General features: G+C 39.4%; 1 protein-coding gene across 1 annotated transcript; it reads right to left on the minus strand.

Moving 5' to 3' along the window:
• Positions 1 to 22,173: 22,173 nt before the first annotated feature.
• cks1b (CDC28 protein kinase regulatory subunit 1B) lies at positions 22,174 to 24,166 on the minus strand. Its single transcript, XM_065471955.1, has 4 exons — positions 24,036 to 24,166; positions 23,757 to 23,824; positions 23,470 to 23,597; positions 22,174 to 22,865 (listed from the first exon to the last, which is right to left on the minus strand). The coding sequence occupies exons 2-4, from the start codon at positions 23,813 to 23,815 to the stop codon at positions 22,816 to 22,818; spliced, it is 237 nt and encodes a 78-aa protein (XP_065328027.1). The 5' UTR covers positions 23,816 to 23,824; positions 24,036 to 24,166; the 3' UTR covers positions 22,174 to 22,815.
• Positions 24,167 to 25,020: the final 854 nt, after the last annotated feature.

The following is a 25,020-nucleotide window of genomic DNA, read 5'->3' on the forward strand; positions in this document are numbered from 1 at the left end:
TCGATGCCTTAGCACTGAATTGAATGGTACTGGAGGAAAGAGGGATATATTTGGCTTGCGTGGAGGTCAGTGGGGGTGGTGGCGGGAGGAAGGTGGAAGCTATCGGCAGTTCAATATCATAATGGTGCATTACGGCTCGGAAAGCTCCCAGAGCGCCTCTGCTAGTTGCGTGCGAGGTCAGAGAGAGTATCATTTAGCTGTGATAGAAGCATCTGTGCTTTGAGCGGCAGCCTCTCTCTAGTTTTCTCTCCCAAAGGCATTATCGTTTAATTGCAGGTGTAGCGGGTACACAGGGTTAGCAGGGGTTATCCTTAATGTGAGGCAGTGTGGCTCTAACCATGTATTGCAGCTACTCGTTTCTCCATTAGACTGAGCCAAGCATTGGGGGGAATCGATCTTCAGGCTTCATTTACATCCATGCTTTAACAATTATCTGAGCTTTAATGAAGATTTTATATCTGTATTTGGATCTGGTGTGACCCCTGTGTCTAGATGTGTGGTCCGTGGCCCCGTGTGCCTTCCCCCTGACCCTGGCTCCATTTTCTCTCATTATATAGTGACATTTGTGCAGCAAGCATGACTTCAATCTAGCATAATTAGCCCCTACGTATAATTAAGGCAGCTCTTGTTGCCCTTCTCTATCTGATTGTTTTGCTGCGTTATGCTGTTATTAACTTTGCAGAGGAAAAAACTCCACGGCTTCTGCTTTTCTGCTGATTTTCTCCTCGGGAAGACACATTTAATACTTTAATGTATATGTTTTGCAACTCCCTATTATAGCTCTGTGGCAATTTTCTCTTTTTTGGGCTTGTGAACATGAAAAGACACATTATTCTTGTCTGAATAAATGAAATGGAATAAAATTATAGATAAATCTCAGATTTTAACAATAAAACAGTGCTATTACATCTTGTGCAACCCGCTGGTTTATTTGTCACATCATCTTTCACTCTTCCCTGCTTTAGGTGTGCATAAATGACTCCTTCATCAAAGTATACACTAGCAAAATGAGCAGTTAATTGAGATACAGCATGTTTGTCTGGGACTAAATATACTAACATCATATCGATCCCAGGACCTTGTTTATGTCACATTTGACTGAGCACAATCAATTCTGTCTTGGGACTTTGATTGATCACCAATATGCTGTCACAGGTATTGACTGGGGCTATGGTTAGAATAATGCCACTATCCTAAATGGAGTGAATGAAGACGAGCATGCTGAGCTGGCCCGATTTGGTTTTGGTCTGTCCCTTCTCCTTAAAGATTCTCAGTATGTTTCTCCCTGCTCTCTGTTTCGATTATTGTCAATGTTTTTCCATTTCTGTGTGAACATTTCTTTCCTTCCTTCCTAGGCTCTCTGCAATAAGCTTCCCCTTTTTCTCCATGTCCCTCTTGGCTTTGGTCCCCCTCCAATTTGCACACAAACACATACTTTCTCCTCTACATCTCTGCTCATTATCCCACCTTCCCCAACTTCTTGACTTGTCATTTTTTTCAAAGCCTCTCCCAGATCTCCTCTGTGCATCTGTGTATTGTCTCTCTCTTCATAGCAGTGCCCCTGTACAGCCAGACTCTTCACTCCATCCATCTCTGTCTGACTCCTGCCTCTCCCCACTCCTCTCATCCATCTCTCCTGCTCCCTTATTCATGTCCTCTGAGCTTTTGCTCCTCTCCACTTTGTTGCGTGTCATGGCAACCAAGTTTCTCCTTGACCCTTTACATCAGAGGAACACGCACATATTACTGTGAAATGTCAATACGTGAGGAAATCGGTTTTCCTGTGATGTTCATGTTACATTTTTCTACCTACCAAAATTTGTGATGTTGGCCACTGATGTTTAGCAACAAGGCAATGATGCCTGGTTTGCACTGTCATCCATCCCGGAGGTGTTGGTTGTGGTTAAGGTGGGATCTCGGTGCAGGCCGTGGGAAAGCATTTTTTTATGAGAGTCTCTTTGTGCTTGAAAAATATCCTTCTTATTAAAATTGAATGAGATATTGTGTAAAATATGTACCTTGAAGTACTGAAGGTCATTCTGGTTTATTTCCTCTAAATGTGGCCATTACAGTCTCATGGTCACTTTTATTCAAGACATTCAGCCTGCAGTGGTGCAAAAAACAGCAACAGTTTTACAAAAAAAAATAAAGTAAAACACCGAAAGTAGCCGGCAGAAGCAACCATTATACCTAACTGCATTAGAGTGACATCAGGGGCAACTCACACTCTCAGTTTGTGTTCACGAGCTAATAGCAAACAAGTGCCGATCCTAATTGCCAAAATGAAATGGTAAGAAATACAATGCTGCTCGATGACAAAGCCTCCAGCTGTGGCTAATTGACAAAAACACTGCTGTGAGATGTGACACTCATTTCATTTATTTATCCACTTATTCTTTTTAAACATTTGAAACTTTGGTTCAGCCTCGACTTTAATCTTATTAAGGCACACATTGCACTCCTTCACGTACATCCACAAGCCATTACACTTTGAAATCTCAGGCATTTGGTCTAGTTGGCCTCTGGCTCATCTTTAATTGTTGGTTAATGCCAGTTCAGGTAAATAGACCACCCATTCCATCCAAAAGCCAAATGCAATTCCCCTTAAAAACAGATAACTAAATGGTGTTTCCATCACTTTCAGAGTTCACTTTCAGCCCAAGACAAGTATTTAAAATTAGTAATTTAAAAATCCAGGAGGCTCTTGTTGCTTGCTATGCAGTCTTTTGTATAAGTCCTCATTTCTTTGCAACTATGGAAAGAGGTAAAAGGTGAAAAGTTAGCACAGGTGAAACACAGGAACTACTTTTAAGATATACTGTCAGTCCATAAGTATATGGACAATAACACAACTACAGTGAAAGTCAAATTAAACAAACAAGTAGGTCTCAGTGGGGTCTCACAAAAGTATTGCATTAACTGTTTAGGAATTACAGCCATTTTTACACATAGCCCCTGTTCCCAGATGCTCAAAAGTAATTGGACAATTGACTGACAAGCAGTTTCATGGCCATGTGAGACCTTTTCTCTTATTATGGACTTGTATGACAGTGTGCCACACATGTGCAAATGGATAATGACCCAAAGCATACTGAAAAAGAGTTTCTCAAGGAAAGAAATGGCTTCAGTTTCTAAGTTACTCATCTGATCTCAACCCAAAAGGCCTAGAAGCACATCTCAAAGAAATAAACACAGCATTTGGTAACACCCATGAATTAGATCAACCATTAAATCCTTAAAATTATATGTGACATCTTAACTCATCTAAAATCTACTGGTATGTTGTACAGAGTCAACATTGCAAAAATTTTGTCATTGTCCAAATATATATGGACCTAACTGTATGACAGGTGAAAAACAAAAACTGCAGTATTCCTTCCATATTTATCTTTAATGCAGTTAAACAGACCATGCTGGTAAAAGCATAATTTTTGTAGATGAGAAGTATAAGTAGAAATAAAATATCAACCTATGTTTAATATAAAATATTCCTGAATGTAAGATAGCACAAAAGCTCTGTAAGTATGTTTATTATGTTTATTTTTTAACATACAGGTAACATGACAAAACTTGAAGTAGTGATAAAAATTCAGGTTTTTATGTACATTGTCATAAATTACGCTTTTTTGTGTGTAGTAATTACACTACATGGTCATGGCGCTACTGATGCAAAAAGCCAAATGCAAAAACTTCTTCCCTCCTATAAATGTATTCCACGATCAGCTGTGAGTGGTATTACTGCACAGCGAAAGTGTTAGGGAACCACAGCCACTCAGCCTTGTAAAATTAAAGAGCAAGGTCGCCGAGTGCAAATGCGTAACAGTCACCATCACACTGCAGAGCTCCAAACCATCTGGCATTAAAATCAGCACAAAAACTATGCACTGTGAGCTTCGTGGCTTGGTTTTCCATAGCCAGGCAGCTCCTATAAGCCAAATGTGTAGAATTCTGCACCACTATATTTGAACCACTACATCATAGCTGAGCAGTTATATAACCTAAAACTAACCTCAAAAAGTATTTCAAGAACTGCTCTGAGACTGTCTTGTCTCTTAGGGCTTGCATCAGACTATCGGTTCTACTGTACCAGTTACTGTTCATTAAGCAACAGCAGATAGGAACTAAAAAAGAAGATCACTACATGCTTGCCTGATATACTGAAAGTAACTGGTTACTTTACGGAAGCCTGGCCTATGGAGACTAAAAGCAGGGGGGGGGATAATCCTCCAACCAGCAGTTTGTTTAATATGAATAAAAATGTTGCAGTTTTTATATTATCATTTCAACACATTACTATTAAGATAACTGTTTAAAACGTTATACAGAATGGGTCATTCCAACTTACCTATCAGCAGTTGCAGATGTTACAGAGATGTAGCACAAGGTGTACTTTGGGGTGTACATTTAAACACACCGGCCACCTCTATATTGGACACTGAGAGGTAATGATCACACTTTAAACAACATTTAACCCCACTGACGGCATTAAAAATGTAACATTTTAACTGCATTTGAATGTGATTTTCGGACATCCTCTGAAAATGTGATAAGTCAGGAGTGACAGACCCATCTCTCTATTACATTGTATCTGTGTGACACCGGCAGCTGTGACAAATTTTCTTTCATTGCCAAAGTACTCAACATGAGTAAAGTAAACTTACATAAGTAGTGAATACAGTAAATAAGGTTACATATCTACCAGACGAAAGTCCAGTCGTTTCTCCCACTTCTCTTCTCCTCCCTCTTGTGCCTGTCTCATCTGTGCTTCTTGCTTTTTCCTCCTTCCCTCCCTCTCCACAAAGCAAGGCCAATTAGAGAACATCCCATGCTCCTTCTTGGCTCAACCAAGACACTCTCCAGGGCCGCTAATTAAACACAACCCTTCCCCCTTTCTGTCTCTTTCTTCCTCTCTTTCTTCCTCTCTCTCTGCACTGTCACCTCTCTCCATCTGCCTCGCCTCCTCCTGCTCCCGTTCTCCCACCCTGCCTTCTTCCTCCACTCACAGCAACCTCTTTCCATCAATTCACTGGTGCTTCTCTCTTTTCACAACTCTCCCCCAGCCCTTTATCCCTCACCCTCTTTGCCTATTTGTCACGGTGGAGGTTTGATATTCACATTGGGACAGTCTTCAGAGTCAATCTGTACAAAGCACTGGACTTGTTATTCTCTTCTGCTAGTGTTAACCATGCGCCCTGTGACCTCATGTACACTTTAGGAGAATGTCCAGATCTGACAGTGCTGCTCCTTTTTAACAATGTTCCTCCAGAACTACTGTTGCCCGCTGTCCACAGCTGAGCCCACTGACACTGACAACCAACCCTGTTAATGGGCCAGTCATAGTTACTGGATGTTCTCCTATTTTCTCCCTCAGTTTCCATTTTTCTTTTTCACCCCTGCTCGTCAGGGAACTTCACGAGGAATATATGCGGCTTTTTAGAACCATTCACCTGGCTTGGCAAAGCGTTTGTTGTCTCTGCACATAAATGTTGGCATACAAAAAAGGAGGACATCTGTTGTTGCCATATTTTCACATAATGAGTTTCATCCAAGAAACTCAATTAGCCAAAGATATGATCCAGTTGTGGTGTTTATTCCCTTTAAGCACATATATTTGTTCTTTTTTTGGCAGCAATGCACACTCATGTAACAACCAGGGAGCTAGTTAGTGCTCCTTTTTTTTTTCTTTCCTTTTTTTCTCCCTCATATCCACACAACTTTGAAGAAAACTTCAGACACCACAAATGGTTTCTTGCATCATTTTCTTACCCTCTATCACAGGAAACAACACCCAGTTGAGCACTATTTCTATGTTAAAAACTCTCTTGACATCCTCAATAAAAGGAAAAAATATATCACAAGCAAATCTTTCATTTCCAAGGCAAAATAGGAGCAACGAGAGATTCCTGCCAACTGCAAAAGGAACAGCTGTAGAGGCTTTTTCTGAATCATGTGCTGTAAACTAGTTTCTTGTTTTTGGACTGTTCTGAGTAATTACTTGTGATTTTTAGGAATCCAAAAAAAAAGAAATCTGAATGCACTACTATTCGCACTAATTCGCACTTTGTTTACCCATAGCTTCCATAAGCAGACACAACATTAATGCATGATACTGGCTGCCAGCATGGGTGTAAAGACTTCAAGAATAAAAGATAGATCTGCATATGCAGAATGATTATTATTTTAGTAACAGCTGCAAAATAAAGCAAATGTTTATAGAGATGTAGCTTGTCCCACATTCTTTGTGAAATACTTGGTGATCCTAACACTGACTACAGTACTGTGCAAAAGGCTTGTGTCGCCACTCATTTCTTTATTTTTTGGGGATGAAAATGGAAAATAAGTACAGCAATTTATTGAAACAAGCAAACATACAGTATATGAGACAGAAGTTTTACAATTCTAACAAGCTTAAGAGTCAGTATTTGGTATGACCACATTTTATTCTTAAACGCAACCTGAACTCTCTTAGGAAGCTTTCTTGTAATTTCTTTAAGTAGTCTGCAGGAAAAGTTCTTGAAGGACATTCAAAGCTATTCTTTGGATGTTCTCTGTCAAGATGATCCCACACTGCTTCAACAATGTTGTGGTTTGTACTCTGGGGAGGCCAATGCATTACTGATAGTGTTCCAGTGTCTGTTTTTCTATCCATGTACAGTATGCTTCTACTGCATTTGATCTCTAAGTTTGCATCAATGTGATTTTAGCAGTCGGTTTCACAGTGGCTGCCAGTAACTTCAAGCAACTACTTCCTGTCAGTCGACAAATACACATTTTTCTGGTTTTGGGGGTTGGTAAACCAGTTTCCAGGCCTAAACAGCGCAGGTGTTGTGTACCTTTTAAAACATATGAAATTCAACATGGTGTTTATTTTATACATTATGGCCACCTTTAGTGACCAACGGGATGATAAAGCAGGGTTTCCTTGAGGGCTAGCATACCTTGTTAATGAAAACTCTCTATATGAGCACAGTGTCCCTCGATTTTACAGTGAAATCCACAGTTTAGCATCTTGTTTCAAAAGAGCTAAGACAGCCATGGATGAAATAATCAGCTTGAGGCTGCACAAACCAGTGAATGAGGTCATGGTGGCCAGGTCCATCTTTTCTACTCAGTGAGCGGGAATCAGCAAAGTCACTGTGATTCATCTTCTGGGAGTGCCTTAAAATTTCACAGCAATCAATCCAAAAGGTTGCCAAGAAAAATGACTAAAAGCCAAAAATGTCAACCTACAGAAGCAGCAGAGAAGGAGTTAAGGGATCACCATGTGAGTAGCATTTAACTCAGTAGTGGATAGGCATATGTATGTTGTTGTTTTTTAGTGTACCAAAAGTGATTACAAAGTTAGCAATATTTTTAGGTAATTTTTTCAAGTATAGACACTGCAGTTCAAATCTTTTATTAACTGCTGCATCATTAGTTATAAACTGTGCTGCAGGTGACGTTCAGTAGATAGACACATCCCAGAGGGCTGTGAGAGTAGGAAATGAGAGAGATTGCTCTGGGTCTCACTTTGTCAACAATTGATTGATAAGAGGTTTTGTTTTCATGACGCCAACCAGATCACCCAACTCTCTCTCCCTCATCCAATCCCCAGCCTCTGAAGCAAAACTAATCCTAACTAAACTCCCAGGATTCCTCCCATCTCCCACCCCACTCCTCTTTCTCTCACTCACCCATGTTCTGTCATTCCTGAAGTGGCACTAATCCTCCCCTCTTCTCTCCTTTTCATCTCCTCCTTCCTCCCCTTCGTGTTTTTATGATCTGTCGTTACCGGACCAAAACTAATCTTCACTCCTCCTCCTCTTCCAGCGTCCCAGTCCTCTTTGCCCCCACCGCCCTGCCCTCCCTCCTTCCCACTCTGGCTCCCACTTCTTCCCTCTGACACCCAGCTGTTATTTACCTCAGACCATAACTGTATTTACCTCTCAGCCTACTCCCTCCCCACCGCAGTACATCTCTTCTACTCTCTACAGGCAAAGTCATATTGACAGCAAAGCCTTTGGAAAAAGGCTCAGGTGAAAGCTGCCGCCACGCATGTGATGCTCCTCCTCAAAGCATCTTACACAAATAGACTTCATCTGACACTTTGTATCCAAGAGCTGCACTAGGAGGAAGAAGATGTACTGTGTGATTGTGTTCTCCCACCTTTCAAAGAGGAGACAGTGGCAGTGCACAAGGAATAAAAGCAGAGCCAAAGAATTTCCCCATACTTACCTGCAGCCCAGCTGGATTCAGACATCCTCAGACGTCTCATTCATATACTGAGATACACCCGTGAGTCCTCACAAAAATACTTGTGCATTTGTACTGAAAAATGCCCTGCAATTTTTTTTGCTGCATCTCAAAGTCCAAAGAGGGAAAGTGGATGTGGAGAGATCATGAGGCTGTCAGCTCATTCTTCACAGCTTTGCTACAAATGTGAATATCTGCTGTAGCCGCATAATTACAGAGTTATCAGAGCCTTTCTCAGGTCCTCTGCTACCGACAGCATATGAAAAGACCCCAATTAAGCAATTATCTTTAAAGGTAGAGCCTAATTCAGTCATTTGAGCTCCAAAGAAGCATTGAGAAGGAGACCACAGTGGCTGACAGCTAATTCAGAAAGTGGGGCTAAAAGCATTAAGGCTCAGATAAAAATGGAGAGGGCTTGTCATCATGTAACGCTCTGAAAAATTGCAATAGCGGCACGCAAATGTCAGACTCTTTTCAGAAAAGATTACAGTTTTTTACATGCATGCCTTAGACACTTATATTACTTTATCATACATGTCCATTCTTTCCAGTGGCTTTCACATTGCTATAGCACTTACTCATGGAGTGCAATTCACTTTTATAAGGCAATCGAGTGTGGACTGTTTTTGTTTTGTTTGTTTTTTAACTAATTGCTAACATCTCAATAAAATGTCATTTTCTGTTTCATGCCACAATTTAGTGGCTTAATGCTGCTGCCATTTTTACAATCAGTTTCTCACGCTTTCACTCTGTCTTTTTCACTCTCGCTGATGTGAGAGGACCTCCTCCCTAAACTGGCTTCTCGCTGTAATGATTCACACAAATCAGCAAAGCACTTACGAAATTCCACATCTTTTTGAAGCAAATTAGGGCATTTTCTTTGCACCCATTTGCCACTTTTGCTCTTTTTATTTATTTATTTTTTTTTAATTTTGTAACTTTTTCATTGTGCACATCCTTTGTATATCTCCTCTCCGTGCTTGATTACTGGAACGTAGTTGTCCAGAGCTTTCTGTATGTCTCTGCGGTTGTATTAATCTCAATTGTCTGTGTTATACTGTTTGTCAATGTGTCTGCACTACTGGGGCAAAGCGAAGTGATAGACGACTCGACTACCTTCTTGCCTCTTGAGCTTACACTTTATGGGGAAGGAACTGACAACTGCAGTTCTAGCGTTTTATAACTTTTGGGTGTAGTGCCACATTAAATTCAAACTGTATAGGGGAAGCTGAGTATAGATGTGTATATTTGCCTTCGGACAAAGTGAAAGAGCTGCGCTGAACATCTTTTCCCTTCAACAACAGTACTTTGGTTCATTCTGACAATAATCAACACTGTGATAACCAGACATATTGTGATGCATTATTCATTTTTGTCTGTCTGATTACCCGCCACCATTTGACAACCATCACACTCAAATGTGTTTGGATTACAAGCAGTGAGCAGTGCAAAGGGGGAAATGGCTCATATATTGCCTATCTATCATGCAAAGAGGGTATTTTGCAGCAGCAAGGGAAAAGAAGTAAACATCCGCTGACTCACCGTGGGTATAGTTCATAAACACTAAGCCCCAGCTTGACACAATGTCTACCCTGAGGGAGGATAAGTAGCCTCACGAGTGGTCAATAAGTCAGACAGTACCCCACCATCCACAAAGATAAATCCACTGTTGCAAAGGCAATTCATAATATTTGAGTTGTGTGGAGGGTCATTTAACCATTTCCATTGATTACTGTCATTTTGGAAGTGGTTACTGTCAAGGGGCCTGAATGGAGCGACTACTTAAGACTCGACACGCTGATCAATAGTGCAGTCTCTAGGTCCAGACAGCATCTCACACCTCAAGGCCATGTGGAAGTCCTCCCCAGCTCTCCTCCAGCTAGATCAATATGCCATGCATACTCGCATGCACTCCATTTGCTCCAAACCACACATCAACAGGTGCCGCTTAATATGCCTCATTTATATGAGTGAGTCCCTGATTCACCTCAGATTGAGCTGCCTTGTTCTACATAAAGAGCGCAGTCAGACGATTCGACCGCCACTTGCCAGTGCAAGAAATATACTAATGTTTAAAACACCCCTAAAGGATCTGCCAAGGTTGGAAATCAAGATAAAGCGCTCAGCCTATCCTAAAATTGATTTATAACTCACCTCTTACAAAGAGCTCTTGAAAATACACGAGCCAGTGCCACCGTGTTTAAGGCTGATTTCATTTTGAGCTTTTTCCCTTTCAACAGAGTCTCAAGACATAATCTGAAAATATTCTTGGATAATACCGCCACAGAATGATGGTGAGGAAAGAATGACACCTTGAAATGCTGGGTTATGTGTTTACTGTACAGCACTTTAAGGACAGGCAGCTTGACCCCTGCCGCTCATATCGACTGACATTACTGATTTTTCTGCTATACAACTTAGTGTGACGCTTGCTATCCCGACAGGTCGGCTTACGAAAGAACTCTTCCTGCCAATCTCATTATTCTTTTCAAAAGGCCAATTCATAGTACTGCTCTTACACAAACATGTCTAATGAGCAGTCTGCAAGGTTAGATCAATACAGCTAAACAGAAAAGTGCCCGGAACCAAACATCTTAAAATCAGTATCACCAGGTGATGGAGTCATTTCTCAGGCCAGATCAATGGCTGACCAGAAGACTCCATTAGAGGACCTTTTAACAGCAGCAGTGATTGGTGGAGGTGAACGGGTTAGGCTCGGGCTTTAACATTTTACAGCAATTTCCAGTTGTTGGATTTTTTTTGAAGAAGCATTCAATAAAAACAATTAAGCCACATTTAAACCCCTATACGGACTAATTGCAGAATTTAGGCCAAGTTTGGTACCCTCAACAGCAAGATAGTATGAAACTGAACACCCATGGGGTTCTGGGTAAAGGCTGTCAGTGCTTATAACATTTATACTTCTATGCACTACCATCAGAAAAGTATATTATTGGTCACAAAAGCAGTCATGAGGTGCCATAAAGAATTGCCTTCAGCAACAAGGAGAACAAAGAGCACTGCAAACAAAGGCTCCAACAGAGCCATCATTTCAACATTGTAGAATCAGTCTGAGGTTACACAAAGAGACAGAAGACACAGAGTCCACGGACAAAGTGTTATCTTCCAACCAAATCCCTTGAAAATATGTTTACCTTGGAAAATGTGCTATATTTTAAAGAATAACAGCAGTCACAGGAAAATATTTATCTTACTCAAGTTTTCATTCTGCTTCAATGACATGAAAAGAGGAGGAACTTAACAGAACTCCAACTCCTTTGTCCCAATCAGCCCAACAGCAAATTAAATCATTTTCTTTATACTGATCCACATCTGCCAACCCAGGAGGAGTGCAGCTGGTTAACATTACTGTTTTCATTCTGTCATGAGGACGAGCCACTTGTTGCAGATAGAGGAACACTTCTCCCGTGCAGTGTTTGGCAAATATGAAATATGTCTTTTATGAAAAACGCTCCTGAGGTTTTTGGATTAATGCTGATATATTTTATCTGTGAGGCATCATAAGAAGACTGCTCTTTGCTTCTACTATACTTGAGATACAGGAAGACAAGAGTCGAATTGGTCTATCACACCAAACAATAAATAAAAATAGGTTAAAAATAAGAATGCATTTTTAAAATGACAGAAAAGATATCTAAATTTGATTCTGGGAAGATCCAAACTCTGCCTGCCAGAGTTTGGATTTTATGCTCTGGTTTCTTTCCTCAATTGAAAGACATGCATGTTGGTAATTGGTTGTTCTGATTTGGCCTGAGAATGTGTGGCAGGAGTCCATCCAGGGTGTGCTTTGTGATATATTTGAGCTAACTTCAACTGCTGTAATAGGATCCATACAAAAAGCCTGTTAATTAGTTTGCACAGGGTTAAAACTGAACCTATGTATCAAGTCATCAAGTTTCTCTGACCTGTGCTTGATGACAAAAAACTCTGAAATTTGATTCAGCTTCAATAGATTAGTGACAGAATATATTCCTTGCACCATACGAGATACTGTTGTCATACTTATTTGCATTTCTCTTGTGCAGTGCAGAATAAGGTATCCAGATTTGACAATTACTGAACAATGTTAAATATCATAATGCAACACTTAAGCTGTCGCCATGACTGACGTTCCCTTTTTTTAAACTTTCGTTTAAAAAGAAAAAAAGAACCTGGCATCTGAAAAACTCACAGTAGGGTTTTTCAGATGCTCTTTTCATACCGAAACGAGTTATTTTTTCATTTCTTTTTGTCTTCTAAAATGTGCTCAGCTTTGTGCCTTTGGCTCTGGACAAATCCCACCAGGATCTTTAATTTAATATACACTACAGCACTCATTTCGACAGAATTGCCCTTCTAGCCTCAAGGTCTCATGTTGTGTGTCTTAGGGCTGGGAGATCATTTTTATATTTTCACTTTCCTTGACAGAATCAGTCTGAGGAAAATCGGTAAATCATATTAGCTGAATTATACATTTTGTGAAATGTATTATTAAAAGATTAATTTATCACAGACGGTTTGTTTTTTCACAGAATATTAACCTTAGAATGACTTCCAATCAAGTGGCTTTTTTGTATACTTTGATAGATTAGTCTTATAAATTATTCCATGCTTCATTTTTAGAATATGATTTTCTGGACAGTCTAATGGAGCAATTTTGGGCTCTTTGTTCCATCAGCCATCTTTCAAACACTAGCGCTCTCTCATCTCTCGCACTCTGTATCAAACTTGGCTTCTTTCAGGAGGTGTCCCACTGTGCTGACGACACCCAGACATAAATATCCCTTCTCGCCAGAGCACTTTTCATCTCTCTGTCTGACCTTCTTTCTCTCCTCTCCTAATGTCTTTCTTTCTCTGATTCCTCCCTTTTTGAATTTCTTTCCCATTCACGTCTCTCTTCCACCTGCTCCTGTGAAGACTTACCTTTTTGCCCAGTTTGGCTTTGTCTCTTTGTGTCTCAACTTCTTCTTTATTTTTGCAGTTTTCAAAATTTTCCTCCTCTTGTTCTCTTTTCACATCTTTAACTGAGCACATCTACACACCTCGCTGTCCTCCTTTACACCTTCTTAATCCTTTTCAGTTGAATTTTCTGGTTAAACTTACTGACACTTTCGAGGTCTTTCAGAAGTTGTCTTTTTTTAATTGAGGTAAGAAGTCATTTAATAATAAAGATATAGAAGAATCACACAGAAGCAAACTCAGATTCTGTCCCTGAGTCTTTTATCCACTGGGGCTTTTGGTGTTCGAGGTTTTTTCTAGCATTATTTTTGGTTATCTCTGGATTTTGGTTCAACATTCTGTATTGTTGGAATACAGATTTCTTGTTTCTGGTTTATTTTCTGATGTGTTGTAGAAGTTACTGTTAATTCATGCCTTCACATCTGAGCTTCAGTTTCATTCAGTTAAATCAATTTTGTGTTCCTATTGTGTCCCCCCAGCTTTGTCTTCATGTCTGTCTTTTGTCTCTCTGTGTTGAGTTTAGATGTTTGCGTCTGTGCCTAATTGGTTGTTATTTCCTGTTTTATTTTGATGATTTTCTGTCATTCATGAATTTTATATAATTCTACTTCCTTGTCTCGTCTTCATGTGATTAGTTTCAGCTGTTCTCCCAACTGTTTCCTTTCCCTGGTTACCTGGTGTGTCTTTATTGTCTGAGTCTCCCCCTGTCCTTTGTCATGTCCTCCCTCGTGGTTGTGTGTCTTCATCTTCGGTGTTTTCTAGTTTTTAGTTTCCCTCTTCCTGCCCTGCTATTGTGTTGGACTTTTGTATTCTGTTTAAACTACAGCATTAAAGTTAATTTTGAGTGCATTACCACCTCCTGTCCTTCATCTCAGTCAAAATCCTGCCTCCCGTGCCACAGATCTGTTTTATGAAATATTTGCTGTCATGTTGCATAAACATTTCGATTTGGTGTCCTAATCTAGCATGTACGATGGTGTAACGGTTCTAATCAATCACTGCTATCACAATCCAAAGTGAAATACCATTTTTACTGCTTTACTTGTTTAATTAACCAAGCCTTTACACAATTAACACAAGATTAATGATTGAGTGAATATAAGCTCTATTTGTGAAGAGTAACTTAGCACCAGACTGATAAGTAGCACCTTCACTACAGTAGGTGGACGTTTTAACTCTGAGCATGTTTTGAATCCTTGAAATGGGTGTTTCCATTTTACTATCTTGGTTGCAAAAAAATCAGATGTGACGAGGAAGGGCGAGTCTGACTGGGACTTGTGATTGACTAGTTGTTAGCTAATGAGCATCCACTTTAGTTAATGACTAATCAATCACAGTAGAGACTAGTCAGTTACTGATGGAGACAGTTGGATGCAGAAAGGACTGCAATCACCCCTGAAAAAAATTTGTACACCAGATGTTGCTGACTGGCCAGCACTTCTGACACACACACACACTGACGGACACACACACACACACACACACACACACACACACACACACACACACACACACACACACACACACACACACACACACACAAACAAGAGAAACTTATCTCAAATCACATTGTGCACCGTTTCAAGGAAACATGTTGTTTGACCCAGAAAAAGCAGAAAAACAATATTGTGCACCGTTTTCAGATTGAACATGCCCCAGGTGAGCTGTTGCACCTCTAAACACACCCAACAGTGATGTCACAGGGTCATGGAGCCCAACTGTGCATCGTTCAAGAGGATGAGGCATTAAACGTCAGGAGGTCAGCAAAAATGTTTTCAGACAGTTTTTCTGCAGAGAGGAATTTTTAGCAGAGCCAAAGGAAAATCACCACCATTGAAATAATAGTTGAGGCTTACCACTAAGGAATAATATTGGTCATCAAAACAGCAGAAATAACAAGAAAATTCATCAAGTGCTGTCAAACAGGAAACTGACCAACGGCCAACTGTACATGGAACAATGGAACAATACTTATTATGCTGTCACCCAAGGCCCAAATCTCAGCCAGGGAAAAATCCTGGCAGTGGGTATGAGGTTAGAATTTAACTAAAAATTGCTCTGTTTAAAATGCTGGATCAGTGCAGCACTGATACACAACACTGAGATAACTTTGCTTTGTAGAAATAGGTTGTTTCAGTCCTGTTTTTATATTACTGTTGGGGTTACTAGACCAAAGTAAAATATAATTATCTTTACAATGAGTTATAGAAGTTTTAAGAGTAAGATATTCACCTGAGGCTTCCTGTGTTTTGTTCATTTTCTACATTTAGACTGAAAAGGAAAGATGCAAAAGGGAAAATGCAATTTATCATCGGGCAATGGCAATTTTTTTACAAATGGGAAACGTGTCAGACATGCTTAATTTTCTTGTAACTAACGGTACAGATACGGTCAGTTCAGCAGTTGTTAGTTTAAAAAAAGATTTTCTGAGAATTGGAAGGAAGCCTTGTGTTTTATCATGAGTAGTAAAGAGGCAAAGAGAAGATACATGTCAGGTTGGGTGGGGGCCTCTGTCTGGAGTTTCTAACTTCTCCCAGCTTGAATTTTCTTCAAGTTCTCCCATAGAAAGTTTCAATAGTGAGAAATCATGTGAAGGAACTGAGCATGATTTATTGAAATACAGAGTTTGAGCAATACATTTTTTTATTATATTATTTTAATTCCTATATTAATTTATCATATTTATGTTGTAATCATTATTATTATTATAATGATTAATTATTATTATTACATATTTAAGCTATTTTAAACTATTATTTTAATCTGATTAAGTTTATTGATGGTAGGACAGGATCCAGAGTCTAACTAGGGGTGTCAAGCATAAGGCCCGTGGGCCAGAATCGGCCCAGCAAAGACTCCAATTCAACCCCCTGGAAGGCTTTGGAAAATTTGATTGCAGGCCATAAATGTTGGGACTTTAACTGTATTTTTTTTAGCTATTTTTGTTCATGAAGAGGTCCCCACAGCCATTCATATTCTAATAAAGTAATTAAGTAATAAACTATTAAATAGTTAAAGAGAAAAATTCCTGTTTTTCACTGTTGACTTCGGAAATTTAGGTTAAAAAAGAGAAAGTTTACATTAATCAACAAAAACTTTGTTTGATAAATGCGGGACAGTCTGGGCCGTGAGCTTCCACAACTTTTTCTGTAATTTTACACATTTATCATGTAGAAAAACTGAGGGGTGCTGTTGAAATGTGTGTAGTTAAACGCCTTCAGACAAGTGGATTTTCACTTTAAGTGGGCTGTATGTAGCCCTCTATGTAAAATGAGTTTGACATCTCTGGTCTACACGCTGGTGGTGGCAGAGGTGAAGCAGGTGGAGACTTAGACAAGGACCTCTATTTGTGATGGAGAGGAGGTGGGTGGCATGATTGAAAGTCTGAAAGGCAGAATGACTGAAAGGCAGTGAGATTTTAAGCACACAAGACAGAAGCTGATTAGCTCACAGAAGGTGGATAAGGTGGTGACTGGGTCACAGTGATGACAACAGATTTAATTTTGACAGTGTGAGAACCAGAAGTGATGTAAAGAATAGATTAGCAGCTCAAACACCCAGGAATGCAACCAGATGTGTCAATACAGGTCCTTCCTACAGTTCGTTATTAACAAATAATCTTGACATAAAATGTAGCTGCCATGATGTCAGCCATTGCTTTCTGAAGTCCCGTCTTAAAGCTTTTAAATGAGCGTTTCCATTTTTACATGGTTTCAAAAAATCAGGCAGAACAAAAGCGGTTCTGCCTGGGATTAGTCGTTAACTAATAAGCGTGCACTTTCATACCACAGATAACACTGTGTTTTACATAATAGACTTCATTTTTTATTCAATCTGTTCCAAAATGAGTGACTAGATCAAAAACTCATCAGTAGAGGTCAATACAGAACACAGTTTTCTCATTGACTTCTATAGGATCAAAGTCTTTACTAATGGTGAATAGTTGTCCTTCTCTACCTCTGTGATGTAGTAACAACCACCTCTCACCTAATGTCAGGTGACCCAAGCTAGATTACATGAAATCTAAAACTGCTTTAGTGATCATTTCTAAATTAATTTCAAGGAAAAAAATATTGAGTGCCAGTTTTTGAATTTGAATTAGAACATATACAGCATCTTTGGGTTTTAAGATGGCTAGTCAGAGAAACAGAAAAATCTGAACACAAGTGTTTGTTTGACATTTCCTAAACCAAATTATTCATGAATTATATGTGAGGAGAATCTGAAGCTTACTCAATAATGAAAATTATCGATGTTTGAAGCTCTAATTTCAGCTTTCATTCACTCTGTGTTTCCTTCCTGGACTTGAAGTCAGAGTGAAATAATCTCCTCCTCTAAAAATGACCACAGTTATATTAGTAATAATATTATAAGGCGCTGACTGGTCGAGTTTCAGTAAAAAGGTCGTCGGCCTCATAAGCTGGTTCACCATTTTATTTTGAGAGTACAGTGTAGGTTACCATTTACCTTTAAGATTCCACAGGAACCAATTTTCAGCATGATTCATAGATATCTGGCCCAGAGTCAAGGTTTTTTTTTTTCCACCTTAAGGCGCCAAACATCTTATTCTGCCCACTACACGTCTCTGAATCTCAGCAGGAGGCACAGATTGCTGGCCATCATATCCTAGTTATTACCTGTAAAACATTTCACAGAAACTGTGAGACATTTTGCTGAAATTCAAGAAACATTTTCTTTCCTCCATTACCTCTGACTTCCAAAGTTGTGTAGTTTCTACCCACAGTGTGTGATTGTTGCCATGAGCTGCTTTCACCCACTGTTAGTCTGCATGCGTCGGGGACCTGCACACTAACACGTTTGCTTTTAACCACAGAGACACTACAAGCCTACAGTTCAGAGATGGTTTTAAAAATGTGATTCATGCAAACATAAGATGCAGATTAATTCTAATATAACACTGAGTCAGACATTTGTGTTTATTTTCTGTGTTCATTGCAGAATATATGCAAGATACCTGCTGAATTAATGTAAATGAGCCCCTCTGCTTTATACCTGTGTTGCACTGCCCCCCACAGTCCAAAGTGTGCAACTATGATTTTGTGGATGGTTGCAGAAACATTTTGACACGATGCTGTATTTGATGAGGGGGTTCTTTTTCATTTGTTTCTCTGTGAATGAGTCCATCACTTTGTGACTAAAATCATTCAGCTTAAGGCATCTGGTGCGGATGGTAAGCACCTTTTATTTACATTTCTTTGTTCTCAGAAATGATCGATTTTTGACTGCCAAAACCAGGGGTGTCAATATTTTATCATATGCAGCTCAATTTGACCTTAAGTGGACCACACCAGTGAATCAGAGTAGGTTAAGAGTGAGGTACAACAGTGAGTGTCTATAGCCATCTTTAGAACACGACGGAGGTTCGGTCATGGTTTAGTGCTCCATTTCAGCCAGCAGTGTCCATGATCTTGTTAAAATTGACAAAAACATTATGCACAGAGAAAAGTGCTAATTTGTATCAGCACGTGCAATGCTATCTGGAGTTTCATTTTTCAGCATGACAATGGTTCCGAAGATACAGCCAGTGCAGTAAAGGCACACCTGGATAGAAAAACACACACTGGAACACTATCAGTCATAGACTGGCCTCCCGGAGCCAAGAGCTCAACATTATTGAAGAAGTGTGGGATAACCATGACAGAGAGCAGAAAAAAGGCAGCCAATATCCAAGGAAGAGCTTTAATTGTCCTCTGAGAAGCCTGTAGAAGTATTCCTGAAGATTACTTACTGTAGTTCCATTTATGTTTCAATAAATCTCGTGTCTCACTTTCCCTGGCAAAATACAAAGAAATGAAGTGTGACGCAAGACTTTTCACTGTACTATATTAAAAACAAGTGTTTCCCACAATAATCACCTGGACATTGTCTTGTAATTAAAACCCGAAAAGTTCGGTTAATTCACACACACACAAAATTTGTTGTTATGGACCAACAATTTCTATGGTACATATGAAAAAGTGTCATTTAATAGAATACTAGTGGTAAATATCTGTCATTGGCTCGGTCCGTGATTTACTTACATATTTTCATGGGATTGCCAAATGTCTTTGTCAGTGAGAAAACTGTAAAACTGAACATTGTTACATTGTTAGATATTTCTCCTTTGCAATTCTGACATTTTCTGAGCCATCCAGTGGGCCAGATTAGACCCTTTGGTCGGTTCACACCTTCAGGCTGCATGTTTGACACTTAAACAGCCTAACCATTTTTTATTGCCTGACCCATCTGAGGATTTATTACACTGCAGGACTGCTGATTTATAGACATACATAGTCTCAAATGTTGTAGGAAACTCAACCAAACTCTTAAGTTAAGAGGGAAAATTCATTTTTAACCTGCTCTGATTTCCTCCATGAAACTGAGGCGTTCTCATCTTTTATCTTAGCGACCTCTTTCAACTTCACGCAACATCCCTCCTGAAGTTTTCACAACAGCTCTGTTTTTTCTAACCTGGAAATGTTAAAGCTGAAGGGATCTGATTTTAGATGCACAGTGATTCTAATTGTGTACACAGTTAGTAGAGCTAAAGTTATTAGGCAAACAAAAATTTACTTTTTTTAAAGTCAGCAATGCAGTAAGCAAGCTAAAATTTCTCCAGTTTCTTGATAGCATCATTGTAGCATTATTCTTTGAAAGTCTGTTTGTAGTTTCTCAGAATCTGACACTTTAGAGATCAAATGATCAAAAAATAATAATCAGATTAAGGGAGAGAAAAAGTACTAGTTAGGCTATTTGACAAATGGACCTATTAAAATTCTGCTGTCAAGTATCAAACTCAGTATTTTTGCTGTTGCCGTCTGCTTGTTTTGAAACAAAGACATGACAAATGAGGGGCAGAGAAACTGAAGGATACTCCACTGTCATGGGCTAGTGACTTTTTAGTCACGTAGCAAAGTATACCATTCTTTCAATTTCAAATGTGTTCCATTTGAAAGACAAAGTCAGACATCCTGACTTCCCAAATTTGAGCTGGAACATCCCTTCAAGTCGACTTCCTACTCGTAAAGTCAGAGAAGCCACACCAACCACGTCTTTCCTATCCAAGAGGGGAGGAGTGTATAAAAAAAATAGTAAAACTGTAGAACATGTAATCTGTGCCTCCACCATCATGTATTTGTGACTCACTAAACCATACAAAGAGTACCAAGTAGGCTCTATCTTGTAACATTTTCCTCACTGCTACTACTGACATCCAACTTCTGAACGCAGCACAATTTTCCTTTTTGACCCTATAGCTGCTATAATATATAAAATGAACACCATGTTGTATTAAATAAGACTTTAAACTACCGATTTACGCCACAAACATTTCAGGAAAGTATTTACTGAGGTCACAGATCAATAAAACAAAAGGGACATCACCTCATTAATTTCATTACATTCTCACATTTTTTTTAAAACGCTGAAGGCCATTGGGAAGAATGCAGGTTTAAGCCTCTCTTCAGATCTTGAAGCTACAACATTCTTGCTCTAGTGAAGCAAGTCTTACACCATTCACCCTATCAAGGCTTTTTTGTCTCTAAATTCAAGCAGCTAAAGTTGGTTCATAAATAACTCGCAAAACAAGTCCTCTGAATTATTCAGCCTCATTTCTGGTTTTGATCCCTGTGGTTAAAACCCCCAGTACAACAATAATCCATTAACCTTTTACACAGAGCATAACTGCTAAATGTGTGGCAAACATTGTGCCCGTCTCTCCCTTTATGTAAGTACGCCATCGTAACAACATGCACGTTCAGGAAAACACTCCCAGAGAAAGCAACTCGTAGATGAGACACATGCTGCACATTAAACGGCAGGAACTGGTGGTGGTTTGTAAGCAACTAATAAGAAAAATGAGAGTCTAGTCACAGTGTCAGACAACAGATGCAGTATGACTGCCACTGGAAGAACACCAACTGTGCACCATAATGCCACAAGTCAGCTGTCTGGCACACAAGTCTATTTTGTGAGATCACACTTTAATCTAGCGGGGCTTGCCACACTACAGTATGACAGGTAAGGCAATAAGGCAAGCTTTTCAAAAAAAAAGGTGTACATGTGCCAATTTGAAAGCAGCTATAACTCGCCTTTATTTAAATGTTAAGTCACAGTCTTGGGTCCAAGGCTTTTGGGGGAGGGGGGAGGGGGGGAGACAACCTATACAACTAAAAAGATGTCACTGGAAAAAAAAAACTTGCATAATAACTGCTACTAACTATAGATGAGACCAAATATTGGCAAGGTAATATGCATCATGAATAAAAAATTTTAATGCTACAGGCATCAGTGTGTTATCGGATTATTTTAGCCCACACAGCAGAACCATGTCAATTTATCAGGATTATAGAGGCTAACCTGGTTCAGAATGGGCCTCTGGGGAGAACTTCCACAACATTAAGTGTGATTGATCAGCCTGCAGTTGATGTGTAGGTGGATGTCAGCTGGAAGTCACTGACATTATATACATATTTGGAGAAGATAGAGTTGCTGTTTCTTTGCTATCATTTTGCATGGGTTATTTGCCTTTTGGGGAACATCAAAACTCCCTATGCAGCTAAAACCTTATCAAATGCATTACTCATTCAGTGCTTCAATGCATGCAATAAGTCGTTCATGGAGATTTTTAGCATCTGATGCAGTTCAAGTATTAAGATTTGCAGACTATGGTGCAAAAGTCAGTTAATTAGTAGGTTTCCAGTTATGAGCTCCAAATATCTTGTTGCTTCTTCCTGTAGTAATTGTGAATTTCAAGAGAAGCCATCAAGGGCTTCATACAGATTTGTTTCCTCACAAACTGACACAAAATAGATTTATTGAATTCAACTCTGCGTGAGCTGAAAATGTCACAAAACTCCATGTTGTAAAGATTCCCCACCACCAAGCTCATTCAGGTTCATGCTGCATTTTTGAGATCAGTAAACCAGCATAACACAAGTCCACACTAAGATTTAAAAGATTACATTTATTTCAGAAAGGGCAAAACGTTTCATAAATACTGAGCAGCTCATTGGTATAGACCCAGACATTAAGCCAGAACTAATACACATGCTTGAGAAAACTGGATCAAGACTAGCATCAATCCAACTCAAATGCAGGCTTTCCCTCATCTGCATATGGCAAAATGTCATTAAATGCCAGTCTACAGTGTCATTTTAACCAAGCAGCAACATGAGACTTTGAAACCTTGATTTGTGGCGTCAAAGTCCAACTCAATTTAGGATCCAACTATTCTGCTAGAGCTCGACCCAGAAAGCACTTAGAATAACTCAAATGGTTGATCAAGTTTCACTCCCCACATCTTACAGCAATTGTTCTAAAAAGCTGGAAAAATCCAAGCATGTTCACAAGATGGACAGGTTAAGTCAAAAAAGGACAGTTTAAGCTGAATTGAAGGTTTCTGGCAAACGTCGTGTTGCTCTTAACACATGCAGAAGTCTTTTCCCCAAATAGGCGGGTCATAGTTTTTTCCTTCAACACAATCCATTCCATAATCACTGTTCATAAATGCAGCAGTCCTTCTCCAGGTCCAGCATAATCAGCCCACATGGCAATCAGAGCATGGTGATAAGTTGATCTGCGACATGGTAGACTGATGTCCCTGAAGGACCCAGAGAATCTCCTTTATGATTTTGGGTTGGGCAGAGGGCGCCGGAATAGCAAGATGTGCGGCTCTGGAGGAGGAACAACAAGAAAGGTTCATTATCTTGTGGAAACTAGCAATGTGAGTCTTTGGGGGGGGGGGCGCAAACATCTCTTGTAACTCTTAATTAAAAAGACGGTGTGCCAACTGGATTTTGTGCTTTGGCCCACAAAATCCAGTAGCGGTGACCTCTAGTCTGCATCACCTCAAATGCAGACACTTAAGTTTTAAATTACTTTGTTTATTTAAATGTTACATTATTATCTTCTGTAAAAATAAATTCCTTGTTTTAGACTACTGGTTGGTCAATACACTACCACGCCAACTGGTCATTCTCAGAGCTTTAGTTAAAGGTAATGTCACAGGGTGAGAACAACAATAGCAGTGAAAGTGATTAGCTACAGTTGTAGTCTAATTTTGAGTTGGCCTTTCCTGCAAAATGATCACTATGAAGAACGAATAGTTATGTCTATAACTTCTGTTCCCTGAAGGAGAGGAACGAGGTACAACACTCGTCTCAGTTTCAGGCCAATATGATCAACAAGCTACACCACTACACACCCACCCGCTAGCACAAACTACCAAACTAATATTCAAAATCATGACGCTGACATAACTGGCTTGTCAGTTATTACCTGGTTGGTGAATCATGTAATGCACCCATCCTTGACTCTGTTGGACACCAAGGTTTCTCCACTCGGTCTCCGACATAAGATGGGTTTTGGGAACACGCTTGGCAAGCTCTTTGGGTAGCATTACATGCCTGCGGGGGGAAAAAGTAATATTACATTCTCAACGTAGTTGTGTTGGGCATTAAAAATACTCATGAGGTGTCGTGTAACGAGTTGGAGCCATTTTCTGCAAAGCGTCATCTTAATAAAACTTAATATAACTGCATGTCGTAAAAGCATGTCTTACGTACCTGTACTCGTATTTATCGTCGTCATATTTGTCGGAGTAGTAGATCTGTTTGTGAGACATGGTGGTACCCTGTGGGAAATGTTTTTTAAACATTAACGGTCACAATTAGAGAAAAAGGCAAGAAGCTAAAGGAAGGCTACATGAGTGTAGCTATGCTATAGCCGTTCAAGCTAGGTCGACAACAAGACTTCAAGACAAACGTGTACGTATTTATAGTCTTAAAATTAAAATTCGTGTTGTTGTCAATGCCCAACACGACTAGTTAAGTTTAAAAACTTACCTCTTGTTTTGTTTTTTGTAATTAACAAAGTTTCCCAGAGGTTTTAAAAAAGCCAGCTATTCCAGTTCTTTCGCTTCCGACAGCGACGAATTGTTTGCTCTCTTTGTTTCCCTCCCGAATGCGTGCAAGCCCGCTTTTCACCGTTCAAATAGACCTCGCCTCGTCCTATTGGTCAATACGACGGAAAAATCCGTCTGCTATTGGTTACTTCTATCTGTCGCAGGACATTAACGTAACTTCTTCTTTGATTTCCTAATTCGTCATCAGGGTGGAAAAATCTGGGAAAAAAAAACAAAAAACAAAAAAAGCAAACATCCAGTTTCAGTCCAAAGTTCGACCACAATTCTGTCCTGACATGCTTTGGTGTGATTACATAACCAGTCCCAGACTGAGCTTATAATCGGTTTTAGCGGTGATATCGTGAGAAAGTTTTAAGTCTATTATAGTTTTTGACACTGTTTTATTCAATTGAGAGACAGATGACGTAAACGAGGTGCTGCAACAGTCAATTTTTCTTCTTATTTTAGATGTAAATTTTTAAAATTTCAAACCGTTTTCACTTCCAGAATGCATTTTCTCATTGTGTCTTAGTTTTTATTTTTATAAGAGTTTATACAAGTTTCCGTATTTTTTTATTATTAGAGTAGTAGTAGTAGTATGATATGTGAAGAAAGAATAGCATCTAGAATGAAGGTTAGAGAGGCAAGGATGAGATGGTTTGGAGATATTCAGAGGAGGGATAGTGGATATATTGGGCAAAGTTACTGGATATGGAGCTGCCAGAAAGAGGAAGACCTCTGAGATTATTCATGTATGTAGCAACATTAGTTTTAGTTAACCAGCCTATAATTTATAGTCTAATGTTATCATTTCCACACCTATGGGCATTTTCAACACCCTACATGTGTATCTAGAATCTCTTAACTTTTTACTTCTAAATAAATTCTAAACCGACCTTTGCCCTGAAACCCTTATAAACACTGTG

Source organism: Pelmatolapia mariae, linkage group LG22, assembly GCF_036321145.2.
Source record: "Pelmatolapia mariae isolate MD_Pm_ZW linkage group LG22, Pm_UMD_F_2, whole genome shotgun sequence".
NCBI lineage: Eukaryota > Metazoa > Chordata > Actinopteri > Cichliformes > Cichlidae > Pelmatolapia > Pelmatolapia mariae.